Source organism: Eleginops maclovinus, chromosome 12 (assembly GCF_036324505.1).
Source record: "Eleginops maclovinus isolate JMC-PN-2008 ecotype Puerto Natales chromosome 12, JC_Emac_rtc_rv5, whole genome shotgun sequence".
Classification (NCBI taxonomy): domain Eukaryota; kingdom Metazoa; phylum Chordata; class Actinopteri; order Perciformes; family Eleginopidae; genus Eleginops; species Eleginops maclovinus.
Window position 1 is genome coordinate 1,374,547 of NC_086360.1, and position 14,883 is coordinate 1,389,429.

Genomic DNA, 14,883 nt, shown 5'->3' on the forward strand with positions numbered 1-14,883 from the left:
TATGTAATGCAGTGTGTGCTAATTGTTATTTTCCCTGAATGTGTACTTCTGTCAACATTTCCTGTTCTTTTCAATGAAAAACCTTGGCATGCCGTTTTATCTAGTATTGGGTTAATTTTTTATTTTTTGTCTCTATCTATACTGCTGTAACAATGTCAATTTCCCTCTTTGGGACAAATAAAATCATTTAAATTCTGATTCTCAACAAATTAGGAAACTAGTTATCAAATATTTTGCCCCCCTCCCAGACCTGCTCATTGAAGATAGAAAGCCTTTATTGCCACTGTACAAAATATACTACAAGATTTTTGGAATGCAACAGTGAGGAAAACAGACAAACAATAAAAACAGTAGGCAGACAATCAATCATACAGGGGGGAAAACATTATTAAGATCAAAAAGCTATGAAGTGTATTAAATGATGCATGTTGTCCTGTGTGTGCAGATGTGAAGCTGCTGGAGGACCAGGCGTTTGTGGAGGGGGTGCAGGAGCAGGTGAACGGGGCTCTGCTGGAGTACACCTTGTCCAGCTACCCTCAGTTCCAGGAGAAGTTCAGCCAGCTGGTGGTGCGTCTGCCGGAGCTGCGTGGCCTCAGCACGCAGGCGGAGGACTACCTGTGCTACATGCATCTGAGCGGGGAGGTGCCCTGCAACAACCTGCTCATCGAGATGCTGCACGCCAAGAGAGCGTGTGTGTGAGGGACACACACAGGTTGCTCCTCCGTCATGTGTTGTTTGTGGAGGTGAGAGTGTGTGTGTGGGAGGGGAAGTATGTGTGAGAGGAAACAATCAGATGAAGATATACAGGTTCATGTTGGGTCATCTTTGTGAGGCCTTTTGTTTGAGCTGGAGAGGAGAAAATGTTCTTTGGTGTTTGGAATTATAAAGAGTCAAGGTCGTTTTAATATTTTGAATGTTAATGTTTTCATATCCTGCAGAGCTACATAAATGTGACCTTTATAAACTGGATTTTCTACCCTGTTTTCAAAAATCTAAAATTAGAACTGCCTGTAAAGTTATATTGAATGACTAAATATCACATCCTACATCAGAACAGATTTTGTACGTTCCGCAGAGCTGCCCAGCCAATATTCAATCCAATAATGCTGAATAGACATAGTGTCCAGATATCGGTCCATCGTTCTCAAACATCCACACCTTCATATCATTATGATATCAATATGAAACGGTTGGGTCCAATGCCACTCTAGGGTGTTTTTAGGGAAATCTGGTGCTAGGGCTGCTGTCACATGAAACAGTGAGACCCTGCACTTTTTCCAACAGATTGTGTAGCCTCAGAAATTGGAATTTAGCATTAATTGATTTTGATCCAAATGTAAGATCCAAATTTATGGCAGATTATAAAGTGCACTGTTCCTAGATAATCATAATATATTTTTAGGATGAGGACAGGCTGCAGGGTAACACAGAACACTGTGGTGCTCTCAGATTACTGATCATATCTCTGCTCTTTTTTTCACCACAATTGTTCAAAAATATAAGCGCTCTTTGGGGTTTAATAAAGCTTTGTTTTAATCTATTTAAATTTTTAATATATTGAGATATAAAAGTCAGACCATTTAAGAAAAACTCGTTTTTATTCAGTTATTCATCAAACACTTACCAGGAAAGATAACATGACAAAAGTACAGGTGAGGAAGAGGGACACAGGCAAAGGAAGGATAGGGGGGTAAAAAGCAAACCAGAAAGAGGCAAAACTGTACACAGCGATGTTTTCAGACGAAGGAGAGCAGAGAGGAGTAGAAGGAGGTGGCCAATCATGCATGTGAATGACAGTGGAGTCTCTTTCTTTGTGCGAAGATGTGCCGAACAAAGGGAGCATCTGTCAGCGTGCGCCCTTCAGTTTTACAGAGGAGCAGACACAGCCAGAGAAAATACGCATCTGGCAACATTTGGTTTCACGTTTCCTTATAAAACTTGATTTTATTACAGTTTAATGCCTCGAGAAACAACGAGTCTTCAAAAAATGCAGGTGGCATGTTCACACTCACATTTGTTTCACTTGTCAGCACGTAGTACTGTAGGTGTGAAACTGAATGGCCATTTTTTACACCTTAGTCTCCAATGTGTTCAACGTTGGACAGGAACCATTGGGGGGGGGGTTGATTATGATAGGTTAATGTTCAATATTATAAAAGCAAACATCCCATAAAGACCCAGAATGTTTTCCCAAACTTAACAACATGCATTGAGCAGAGCCATTAATACATGTATCTGTTCTTAGTTGCCTCAGGCACATTTTGTAAAACTAAAGATTGTTTGAAAATACATTATTTAAAAATCTAACAATGTCAATAAATGACACAATTCAGTTACCGTCATTTTTTTTCATTTATTTGTTACAAATTCCTAGTGCTTGAACAGAACGTTAGGTCATCACTGAAGCTTGAGCACATTTATGAAGACCTGTGTTGATTTACATTTCTGTAACTCAACTTATATAACCTCCCTCAGTGTCATCCACATCGGGCAGCAATTCTGAAGATATTTTCAGACACTTCTTTCCTAGATGTAGTAGCTAACAGGATGTATCTCAGTTCTCAAACCTGCCCATAGAGCTCTGATCACTCCATAGTTTCTCAATCCGAAGCGACGTCAGTGATGAATCACTTTCCTACTGATTCAGAGTACACTGAGAAACTGAAACGTTGACTTTAATAAAATATATTACGTTGACAGGTTCCAAATAACTGTATTACGTTAGTTGAAAGCAACATTTTTAAGTTGAACCTTTTATTTTGTATTTGAACTTAATATTTTAGCTTTCAACTAACCTAATACAATTGTGTGTAATTTGTTGACATAATACATTTAATTAAGACACAGTTTCAGTTTTTTCAGTGCAGTAGAACCATGACACAGCATTTACATAACAATTCATACAATACATTTAATATTTGTTATATTATTTGACCAACGTATTTCCTGTACATAATTAAATAAATAAATATGTTGGTCTTTAATGCAAAAACTGTCTTATCATTCTAACCATCATGCACTGATAAAACTGAAATGTTGACTTTAATTAAATGTATTATGTCAACACATTTCACTTAACTGTATCAGGTCAGTTATAAAGCAATAATATTAAGTTAAATACAAATATTAGGTTCAACTTAATATTAATGCTTTCAACTAACCTAATACAGTTATGTAAAATGTGTTGCCTTAATAATTTAATTAAAGTCAACGTTTGAGTTCTTCCAGTTTGGGTCACTAAAACTCTCCCCTGATATCTGAGTCCTGCATATTGTATACATTTGAAATATGAGACAGGTAATACTGCAGGCCCTATGAGCCCCACACACAGAATCAGCACTCGAGTGATTCCTTGTACTATGGTAAAAAAAATTGTGTATATTGTCCCTAACTGAAGTCCCAGATTGAAAGCACTCTTTTTAAAGCACATGACTCTCAGCGATGATACCTGATATTCACTGCCACCGAGACCGAATGAAGAACAAACACTCGGTCTCAGAAATGTTTGTGATGTTGTGCAGTTCGACATTTAAAGCCATTCCTCGTTGGTCCATCTCCAGGTATCGTAGACAATCACTCCGCCTGCCTTAACTGAATGTCTGCCTGAAAGCATACACACACCTTGGTTTTCCAGTTGAGATAGCGCTGTGTTATCACTATGTACAGTATATTTATGTTGTGAAGTGAATATCTACTGCAAGATGAAGATACATTTCAAACAAAAGAGTTCTACGCTTTATGTTGAGGTCAAATCGCTGCCATGTGGAAGTGATTCTCTTGATATTGCCTTTGTTTTGGCTCTTGTTCACTTTTTATTTCCCTGTGAGTTGTCAGTCCCGTCTTTAACTGTGTTTTTTCTCCCAAAAGAGAAAGTGACCAAAACTTCTTTTCCTTTAAATATATTTTATTGTAATAGCATTAAACCAATAAATTCTAGTGAAGTAAGCTCCACGTGTGTGTCGACTATAATTTCACAACATTCATCAGCTGTGCACACATGATACACAGCTCATATATACAACATTGGTTATAGCTGTCATAGTGTGGCTGTTATTGAGCCTCGTCTAACATCAGAGAGCCATTATTCACATCACTTTCATTTAAACACCCAACATCAGTCTCAGAAACACTTCATTACTGTCCTCATTTAATGTCTGCTCAGAGACACATCAGTCTCACTGTGGAATCTGTCATTTGCCCACTAAAGTATAGCTATATATAAACTATAAACATACAAACATGGATTTGTTCCTCCATTGTCCATCTACGGCAGGGGTGCACAAACTACGGCTCAGGGGCCAAATGTGGCCCGTTGTCCATTTTGAATCGGCCCTCAGCAGATTCTAAAAGTACAATGGAATATGACTTGGCTTATATACTTATATTGTACTTCATAAATATACATGTGAAAAATATAACAATAGTCATCTGTTAATAAGCCCAATTTCAAATAAATTCCATAATTCAAAGTTGAAAACATCTTCTAATAAATCGAAGTTGATAATAAAAAAAGCCCAATAATTTATTCGCAATGACAAGCTTAAAATATACCCTTCATATTTCCCCTTATTATAATAAATCTGGGGCTTCTGTTTAAGGAAGGAGCTGCCAACAGAACAAATGAAACCCGAGGAAAGGCTGTGATGTACGCTACTTTTACCTACATTCGTTTGATTTTGCTAACTTATAACTTAACCTATAAGGCAACATACCTCACCTCTATTGAGTCGCCCAGGCCTTCATATGTTTTTCTGTATGTGGACTACAGAATTGTCTAAATGTAGAGCCTGTGGATTATGTTGAAGAACACTGGCTGACAACAAGAGGTTAAACTGCTAGCAACACCAAACAGTGGGTGGTGGTTCTGAGGAAATTGAAAATGAAAATAAATCTATGTAACGCATGGCATGAAATTCCTTAGTCAGTTCTCTTTTTTATCATGAGTCGTCAGTTTAAGGTCAGTGGCTGATTTTGTATTTTTATTTTTCTCATGGTTTGCAACTGGCTACCGAGACCTCTACATCAGGATAGATGTCAAGCGTCCCGAGTGTGGGAGAACTACAGCATGCCCACAGCCTTCGGTGGTGAAAGTGGATGAAGATGATGCCAAGTCGGGCCAGTTCCGTTTTGCAGCTCTGAACATTTGATTGGCTATCTGCTAAATATTGACATTTATTTTAAAGAAGTAACTGCAGACTCCATTAACAATGTAATCTTCTTACAGATGGGAAAGTCTGCCTTCTGAACAGCTGTTGAAAACCATGCTGGTAACATTATGCAGAGAGTGGATCTCCAAGATGACTTCTAGCTCGTCAGAGGAAAGGCTTTTATATGTTTGTCGTGTGTTATTCAGAGGGGAATAGAACCTGGTCAGAAACATGATTACCAAACTTGACGGCACCATGACAGCTAACCTGACAGAATACACACTGAGACTGAGCAGACTGAGGCACCATACTGTGTGTTTCAGTCCGATCATCACCAGTGTTCAACTGTGTGGAATTGTTTTTACAACTAAAAACATCACAAGTGAGATCATGTTTGGACCTTCTGAACAGGCACGTAAGGCTGTCCAAGCCCAGCAGAGTCATACACATCTGAGGTGCGCTCACACATTCAGCATGGTGTAACAGCCTGAGCCTTTCACTCACACTGCATCCTGCTGTAAGTCACAGAGGGGGAAGTGAAAATGGATATTGCTTGCAACTATTAAGAGCAATGGAGGAACAAATCTAAAGCTAATGTTTGAAATCGAGTTTAAAGTAAGAGACGTGCTCCCTGTTCCCTCAGAATATCTGTGGGATGTGTGTCACACAGCTCCACGCCTGTTCAGCTGCATGCTACAGTCTGACTCCCAACAGTGAGACAGTGTACAGGGAGGTTCCCCAAACGTAGTCATTCCCATTGAAAATGTTGTGAAACTGTGAAGACAACATCTCATGAAACACATTATATTTCAGTATTTGGAGCCACATGCCTTTGTTCTTTGTGCTCAGCTTGATTTGCTGCTGAGCTGTAGATGTATTTACATAAAACACAAAGACAGAAGAGTGAGAAGCAAGCCCAGCGTTAACATCGGTCACACATGAGGGCTGGCGCACTAATCATCTGATTTCAAAGAACAAAACTCCAACATTCTCTGAGTTTATAAAGTAATATAATTTTGAGAAATTGCTCCACATTCAGACAGTTTTTGTAAAAGAACCAAATGGCTTTATTATACAAGGTTAGATCCATCCCAACAACTTCCGTACTTTTTTCCTTTATTTTGTCAGATAAATTCTTCACAAAGCTTTTTTTTTCTTGGTGATTTCATTATCAGAAATCAAAGTTTGTTCATATTTTTTCATGAATTTGCAATTTTAAAGAGACAGTTCACATGCTGAGACTCAGAGAACTGGTGAGAAATATGATCATTTTTAGACAGAATTGTTGTTGTTGGTGTATGTGTATTGCTTAAATGAGAAAAAAAATCTCCATTTAGGGTGGCTTTACACGGAAACGAAAACGGCTTAAAAACGCAAAACATTTTTGCGGATGCACTATATCGTTTAGATGGAAACGGCGTTTTGGGGGGATGAAAACGCAAGAAAGTGAAACCACCCTCCAGAGTGGAATTCTTGAAAACGCTCTACTGTCGCGCCACCGTGTAAAGGATGAAAAACGCAAAACTTCGTTTCTCGTCACATAGAAATGACGTGACAAGCATAATAAAGCGCCAGAAAACCGAGGGAAGCACATTAGAAGGCCAAACGTCAAACACTTTTGCGTTTCCGTATGCACGCAGATTTTCACCCTAAAACGCTCGTCTAAATGCAGATTTAAAAGTGAAAACGAAACGCCACTTTTGCGTTTTTGTTTCAGATCGTTTCCGTGTAAAGGTAGCCTAAGTCACTGCTCTGAAGAACTCAAGGAGTTCCTCCAGAGCTGAGGACTCCCTGGCAGACAGAGTCAGAGACAAAACTCAAAATAAAGGAACATGGATCTGAACTGGAAACAGAGCCGTGTGAGAAGAAGTGGAGTTCACTTCTTCATCCTTCCTTCCTTATTTTATTCCACTCTCATTCTCAGCTGTGTGTGTGTGTGTGTAGCGGCGGTGTACGTCTTCATGTGGGATCTGTGTATGTGTCCATTCTTTCAGCTCGTATCAGGATCCAGTCCATTTGCAGTTCAACAACCTGCGGTAAAATAAAGTGAGATGTGTTAGCTAAACTCTGCTCCAGCTGATGTTTAATGTCGTTGCTTCAGGAGTGTGTTTGGGTACAAAGAGAGGAGGAGAAAGGGGGAGATGAAAAGTGGAGGGAGAGAGAGCAGGTGTTGGAGTGGTTAATGGCCGACGGCATGAATAGCTGGCCTCGTGCGCTCCTGATTAAGGGAATGAACTTCTTCTTTGTCTCGTCAGTCAACAATGAACACCAAGCAGCACTCCAACACCATCCATCAGGCACTCCTCTCAGACGGCTCAACATTTAATGAATCTAAAAACTTCCTTTTCCCTACTGCCAGGCAATTTAGAGCCATTCACAGTGACTTGACCCGCTGGAAACATGGGGACCATCTGTTGTGTTGGCCTGCACATTGACATCAACAAAAGCCTTTGGGGCAGTTTTCACACAGGCCCTATGCTGAGCACTGCGCAGGTAAAGAGAGACAATCTAGGGAAAATAAAACCCCTTTCACTCTTTGTCCTCCAGTCAGCTTTTCATTGCTTACATCCAAGTCGTTATAAATGAATGCTAGTACCCAGAGCAATGCCAATGATTGTCATGACCGAAACATTGTATTTTGTTTGTCAGAATTAAGGAAAGGGAATTTCCCTTATTTGTCTTCTGAATAAATGCAAACAAATATTTGAATTGTTGTTCTGAGGGCTGCAACACACAGAGCAGTTAGAGCTTAATGCATTCCTAACATGAAGAACCAGGTAGGGAGGGGAGAGGGGGGTATATGTGGATGTTCACAGTCATTTTTTTTGAAAATGCATGGATGGAATAGACCAAACTCATGTCCTAAATTGAATTGAATGATTATATATTGGTCAAAAGGGATGTATTTCATATCAGCAGTGAGAGAGGGAGTAGCAGTGTGGTGCCATACGTCAGTTACAGTGAGGAACAACATCACCCAGGCCCAGGGGCGAACATTTCAAATATACAAAGCACTTTTGTAAGTCCAACCAGTTGTCATAGCCCTGCGTGTTTGAAAATGATCCAACAAATGTTCAATATAGACAGTGAAGAACACAAGCACTGCACTTCTGTAATAACTCCTTTCACTGATCATGCAAACATACTCATACACAGATCACTGGTTTGGGCTGATTGTGTTCAGACCCACGCCCTGTTACTAAAACCATGGTGCTTGAAAGGCACATTTACATTTTCTCTCAGAGGGCGTCGCACACTGTAGAGGGTGACCAGGTGCCAACAAGCCATATGTGGGGCAAAAAGTATGTTTGTGCGGGGCAATGTGGGACAATACATGTTTGCGTTGCTAAGAGCTGGTTTAGATTATAATAATGTCTATCCAGGTGTTTCCTGTGAGTTTCGGGGGAAGTATCGCATCAAAACCTAAATTCACAAAAATGTAGTAGGTTGGTTGGAAGCAAGAATATTTTTTTTAGAACCTTATGTTTTTTATTTAAACTTCATATTATTACTTTCAAGTTACCCGATGCAGTCATTTGAAATCTGTTAACATAATACATTGAATTAAAGTAAACGTTTCAGTTTTTTCAGTGTAATTATGACATGTGAATTATATTTAAGTAATTAGTTGGCACATAGTAATAGTAATTAGCCTCTATAAAATCAGCATCTTCTTATTACCCGTTATCTCTGAGGCGTAATCTGAATGCCTAACAGAGAAGGTGGAACCCTTTCCTTTTTTTGCATGTAGCATTAATGACCTGTTTTGTAGCAGTAATCGAAACCGACATCCGACTTAGGTTTGTTTTAAATACATTTTAACATCCCTTAAAACTGTCACAAAAGTAGTTATTCCAGGAATAAATTTATGTGAAAGAAACACAAATCATTTAGTTTGGGCCCCTGCCCTAACATCCTCTGCAGGGGCCTGCTTGTGTTGCAGGACTATATCAAAAACTCATATACATTTGATTGAATGAGCACCACTGCAGGTCTGCAGCAGCTGGACTATAATTCCATCACACTTAATCTACTTTTAACTTTCTGATTTCCGTCCGAGACACTTTGTTCACACACTTTGACTTTGACTTCATGCTTCACCCAACAGCCAACATGCCCATCTGTTCATGTTAACTGCTGATGTTGTTACATTTACTTTCCCTGTGTGGTATGAATTTCATCTAATCTCATCAACCAATACCAACACTTAAATTATCTTAAGATCGAGCGAGGACGTACCTGATGGCTTGTACCCTGTAAGCTGGACCACCTGTTTGAATGGAGACGACATACACCATGTAAGTTGTATTTTTAGTGACCTATGACAGCAGCTCAGTGATGATTCATGCATGTGACTTACTTGGTTTCCTGATGCTGGTTTTAAAGAGAAACTCACAAAGCTTTCCTTCCTGAAGCTCTCTGAAACACAAAAACAACTCTAAGTTTGCATTTCACTTTCAGGAGTAACACAATTCAGAACATGTAAGACAAAGACAGTCGTGGTAAGTGAGAGTCCGCAGCTAAAGAGAAAGAGAGCAGGTCATGAGGGTGTGTACTTTTGTTTTCCACAAGGAGTTCAACTTCTTTCCAATGAATCATCTTTAAAGGTGAGATGGGATCAATACTGCTTACAGATGAGAGCACTTTAGGATTTGACCATAACTCAAATGTCTTCAGTTCATTAGAACCAGTCCATGTCATGCACACTGCTTTATGAGGGCACTCAAAGCAGGATTTATTTCACTCAGAAAGAGCAAACACTGATAGGAGCAGATGTAACGCACTATATGGGAAATGTGGTTGCAAACTCAAATTCATTTTTAGTAACACTTTTGAAATAAAGTGTTATTAAAATTAATATTAGTAATACTGGCTGGAAACAGATTATATTATCCATAATAATATTAGTGGGAGGAAGTTTTACATTCTATAGTCTACCTCCGTCTGCCTGTATGATACTGAACACCTCCTTCTGTAACACTTCAGACATGTTCCTGCTGCAGAGGTTCAGTTGAGCCTTCAACACTAAAATAAATTTGACATTTGACAAAACACAATTTACACCGTCTCCATTACGGAGTTGGAGTTGATGGCACTGCCTTGGACTGGTTTACATCATACCTCAAAAACAGAAGCTTCTCCATCGACATGGGCATTTTTTCATCCCGCCCGGCTAGTCTCCCCTGCGGTGTCCCACAAGGCTCCATCCTAGGTCCTATTCTGTTCTCTATTTACATGCTTCCTCTCGCACAAATAATTCAAAAATATAATGTTTCCTGGCTCCTGGTTGTCCCACACTCCAAGCATTAACTCAGGGGCGACCGAGCCTTTTCTATTGCTGCGCCAAGACTGTGCATCAGCATCCCCCTCCCTATCAGATCGGCCCACTCCATTGACTGTTTTAAATCCAGGTTAAAAACACAGTTTTATTCTCTAGCGTTTGACTCTGTGCCTATACATATGACCTGTCTGTATGAATGTTTATGATGTTGTTTTTTTCCTTTTATTTATTTATCTATTTATCTTTTGATAAACGTGTCTGTCTGTCTTTTAAATGTGCTTTATAAATAAACGTGATTGATTGAAGGATTTATTGATTGATTTCTTTGATTGATTGATTGATTGACAATTTCATTTAGTGGTGCTGTTTTTGTTCTCCTCTGGACCTTTTTTAAATGATGAAAAACAAAATTTGAACAAGGTCAACCCCAAATATTTTCAGCTCCAGCACACACACAGACCCGGGTCACTCGGCTAACCGTTCTTGATGACCAATGATGTGGAGGTGGAGCTGGGTGGTCCAGACGTCTCACTAGTCTCCGGGCTGGAGGGGGTCGGGGGACTGCGGCCCCAGGAAGTGATCGGGGCCCTCTGGGAAGGTAAGAAGCTGGTTGGCTGGGAACAGTTCTGAAATACATCATAATAATGAAGTTCTTCAAAGTGATGAATCATCATTAAATATAATATGTATATCACCACCACTAAAACAAACCATGGCCATGCAGTTTTAGTAAGCTGAAATATACATTTGTAAGGAGGGAATTTCTTTTCTGTCCGGCACTGAAATTTGTTGACGAAATACATTAAATCAAAGTCGACGTCTCAGTTTTTGGTGTGTTCACGGCTGTGTTCCTTTCCCTCACCGTGAAAGATAAGGCCTTCCTCTTCTCTTTGATCCTCTTTATGGCATTCCTCACCTAAATGAGAAGCAGTGTTTACACCCAATGGTTGGTCCAAAAGCCTGGCAGCCTCACATACCGTACACCGATACATTCTGAGATTCTGCCGCAGTGCTACAGGCAGCAGCACTCACAATGGACTGAATGCCTCCTTACCTCCGTGTTGTAAACAGCATACACTAAGAAGATGTACAGGCCCTGTAGAGAGGAGAGAGGCACATATAATCGCTGGAAGTGGATAAGAACAAATTCCATTTCCATTCTTGCAGCTTTTATTGACAATACCTTCAACAAGTCCATTTAGTCCTCCACTCACTCTCAGTCAAACTTTGCTTTACGAACAAAAGGAGAACCGTATTGCAAAATAGCTTTCATGCTCTCCATCTGTGTGGTTTTTACTCCCTTTTGGCATGAGCTTCAGTCAGATTCAGCAGGATGCAGCACTCAACACTCAGCTGAACTAAATCCAAATTAGTTCTCTCCCTTGTGTACCAGAAATGTAGTGGGGATACTACAAAATGTGAATCCATCCAACCATCAATGCTCCAATGCAGTAGCCCACCCCTCTTATGACCGGGTTGCCTTTAGAGAACTTGTTTCTACATGAGCATGTGAGAAAAAAGAGTGTTTACAGGCAAGTTAAAAGCCTGTCTTCATACAGAGGGGCAAGATGTGATTATCTTTGGGACAACACATTCATAGTGTTCCTCCTGCGTGCTTTCTCAGTGGGCGTAAATGTCAGCTTGTTCTTTTCTGAGACTTGCGGAAATCGTTGGCCCTAGCTCTGTTGTGTGGTGGATCTGATTATCTGTGTTGACTGTTTATCTGTTTAGATTTGCATTTTTCCAAACTAAATCACAAAACAGACCTGGCGCCCCTATGTTCATGATAAAAGTGTTTGTCAGTGCCTGTGTCGATGACATTGATGATTTTTTCAAAAAACTATTTCTTGAGTGATTTCTGATTTGCCACCTCTTTGTTAAGCTTGTTTTGGTTTAGGCATTGGATGTTGCTCACAGCATGCAGACTGTGTCAAAGTCAGACGCTCCGAACACAACGGTTCTGTACCATCCCGGTAACGCCTTTCATTATTCACATGGTCTCTTGTCATGAACACACAGACAAACAGTAGGTCATCTCAAATGTTCAAATGAGGAGCTGTGGGCTGTGTATGTGCAGCTGTGTGTTTAAAGATGTGATTACATTATGGTAAACAATGTCAGATATGGGGACTGTTGTTGAGGGACTTTTAGGACACATTTATCTCACTATAACTCCATGTGAGTTAGTTGCTTTGTTTTTCGAAATGCCTTACAGGCTACACGTTATATTGCCTGATCGAGTGTTTTGTCTTCCTCTGGAAATAAACAACTTTTCAAATTCTCTACACTGCTGGAGCTGCTGCAGACAGAGGCCTTGGTGTGTGTTGCCAGAAATATAGAAATGAATGTAAAAAGCACTAATTATGGAAACAGAAGAGACCCTTGGACTAGTTTGGATCTTGTTATTCAGCAGTGTTGCTCTGCTTTCCTGGCCTTTCGACCTCCCCGTCATACTTTGCTTTTTATAGATTGTTGAAGCAGCCCAGTGAAATAACTTTCTCTGTATAAAGAAGACGATGGGCTGGCCCAGCTTCATCCTCCTACCTACATGAGGAAGAACTCCTACTGTTGTGTTATCTGCCCTCAGCTGGACACTGGCAGTAAATCTGAATTAACTAGCAGCTCTGTGGGGGTCACCCAGGGGCCAGCTCATTGTGATTAATTAAAGACCAGGGAGGGGTGGGTGGGGTAAGACAATACAGGGGGGAGAGAGATGTGCAGAGTGGACGAAGAGTCTAATAACAACAGGGACAGTGTGTGGAAGCAGACTGAAGCTAGGGAAGAGAGAGGAAGTGGAGTGCTGCGTTATCGTGGGGGGGAGATTGAGGGAGATGTGGTATGACCTGCCTCCTCCCACACACACACACACACACACACACACACACACACACACACACACACACACACACACACACACACACACACACACACACACACACACACACACACACACACACACACAGCGAGGGTGAACATATTAGCTGAAAGTTAATTTTAGCGATAGCAACTAAGTATGCTTACTCGAGCACTGTGTACATAAGGTTCTCCACTCTCTGATATCTTTCACATCTAATCCACAACATTTCAGAAGGAAATATTGTATTTTTAAGCACTTTATTAATTGGTTTAGTTGAATACTCGATTCTGATTGGTCAATTCAGAACATGTGACACGTTGTTAATCCAGTAGTGTAGACCGCTGTCAAAGAATATATAGAACGTTGTTAAATCGTCAGATAAATCATCAGAAGAAGACAGACAGGAAGTGAACACTAACAGGAGGTAAACACTAACAGGAACACGGTCTGGGCTCTGCAGGGTTTAAGGACTTGTTAGTGGATCAGAAACTGTGAACAGACTTGAACAGTTACAGAAAACCTCAATCAGTGCTGCCGTAAAGTTGTTGTTGTCTCAGTCCCAGCTGTTGGTGCGCCATGGAACAGAGTTTTTTGTCTTAGCGAAGAAGTACGATAAGTCAATCATTTAATTTCATTTAATATTGGGAGTCAAGTCGTTATTGTGTTTAGAATCTGGCCGTGTAATAAGCGGATTCACTTCCCGGCTCCCTGATCAACCTGTCTGGTGTTCTTTTCCCCATAATGACCGCCTCGCTACACATTATCCCTTACGTATTTATTTGGTTACTTCGGTTACTTACTTACTTACTTACTTACTCAAGATAACACTTATTTCATCCCAAGGCAAAATTCTAAAGCTGCCAAGACAGAACGTAACACGCAACAACACATTAATGAATTCATAATAATGTATAATCTTGAATTCATCTTGTAGATATTTACTTATACCTTTGTATGCTAAAATCTCTGTCCCAAGTTACATTCGGAATGACAGCCTGCTTGTAATAGAATATGCTCTTTACTTTCACTTGAATATCTGGCTTCTTAGTCCAACTTGGGTGTATATTTTTGAGAAACTCATAAAGTGCTCATAAAGGTTGATTTCTGCATCAGTGATAAAACAGACCTGTTTTTCTCTCTTCTGTCAGGCACAGCTCAGAGCTCTGAAGAGCACCAAAAGATATTATATTCATTTAGTGTTATTGTGAGTAAAGATTTTGTTGCTGGTATAAACAGTGAGAAGAAAAATAAATATTTAAACGGTAAAGTGGTCTGAATGGGTGTCTGACGTTAGCCCCCGACCGGATCTTGTTTCATGATTCTACACACTGGATTCAAAAAATGAACATTTTACGATTAAAAGTCATTGTGCAGAGCTTTCTTCATACTTAAAGTGGTAATGGATAACATTTGTGCTTCAGTTTATCATTAGGAAGTAAATGTTGATTGCACAAATTGATATAGTAAAATAAAGACAGCATCTGCATATAACCTTTCAAGATGGTATGGCGAATATGGTGTCTAACACGCGCAACTTTAACTCTAATTCTGAATGTGATTCCATTTTGTTTCTCTTGAGATGTGTTTTAGGACTCTAC

At 40.0% G+C, this 14,883-nt stretch overlaps 2 protein-coding genes across 3 annotated transcripts in view; one reads left to right on the plus strand and one right to left on the minus strand.

Moving 5' to 3' along the window:
- Positions 1–3,945, plus strand: part of LOC134873648 (nuclear receptor subfamily 5 group A member 2-like) — a 25,015-nt gene extending 21,070 nt beyond the window's left edge. For both annotated transcript variants that reach the window (XM_063897437.1, XM_063897438.1), the window contains exon 7: positions 446–3,945. In XM_063897437.1, coding sequence (XP_063753507.1) covers positions 446–699 — 254 coding nt within the window. In that variant the 3' untranslated portion in view covers positions 700–3,945. The remainder of the gene's footprint in view (positions 1–445) is intronic.
- The window catches only part of adgrd2 (adhesion G protein-coupled receptor D2), a 37,075-nt gene continuing 23,611 nt past the window's right edge, over positions 1,420–14,883 (minus strand). Inside the window, exons 20-25 of the mRNA XM_063897436.1 lie at positions 11,483–11,524; positions 11,291–11,344; positions 10,907–11,054; positions 9,508–9,566; positions 9,387–9,417; positions 1,420–7,178 (exon numbers count right to left, since the gene is read on the minus strand). Of these exons, the coding sequence (XP_063753506.1) occupies positions 7,171–7,178; positions 9,387–9,417; positions 9,508–9,566; positions 10,907–11,054; positions 11,291–11,344; positions 11,483–11,524 (342 nt within the window). The 3' untranslated portion in view covers positions 1,420–7,170. The remainder of the gene's footprint in view (positions 7,179–9,386; positions 9,418–9,507; positions 9,567–10,906; positions 11,055–11,290; positions 11,345–11,482; positions 11,525–14,883) is intronic.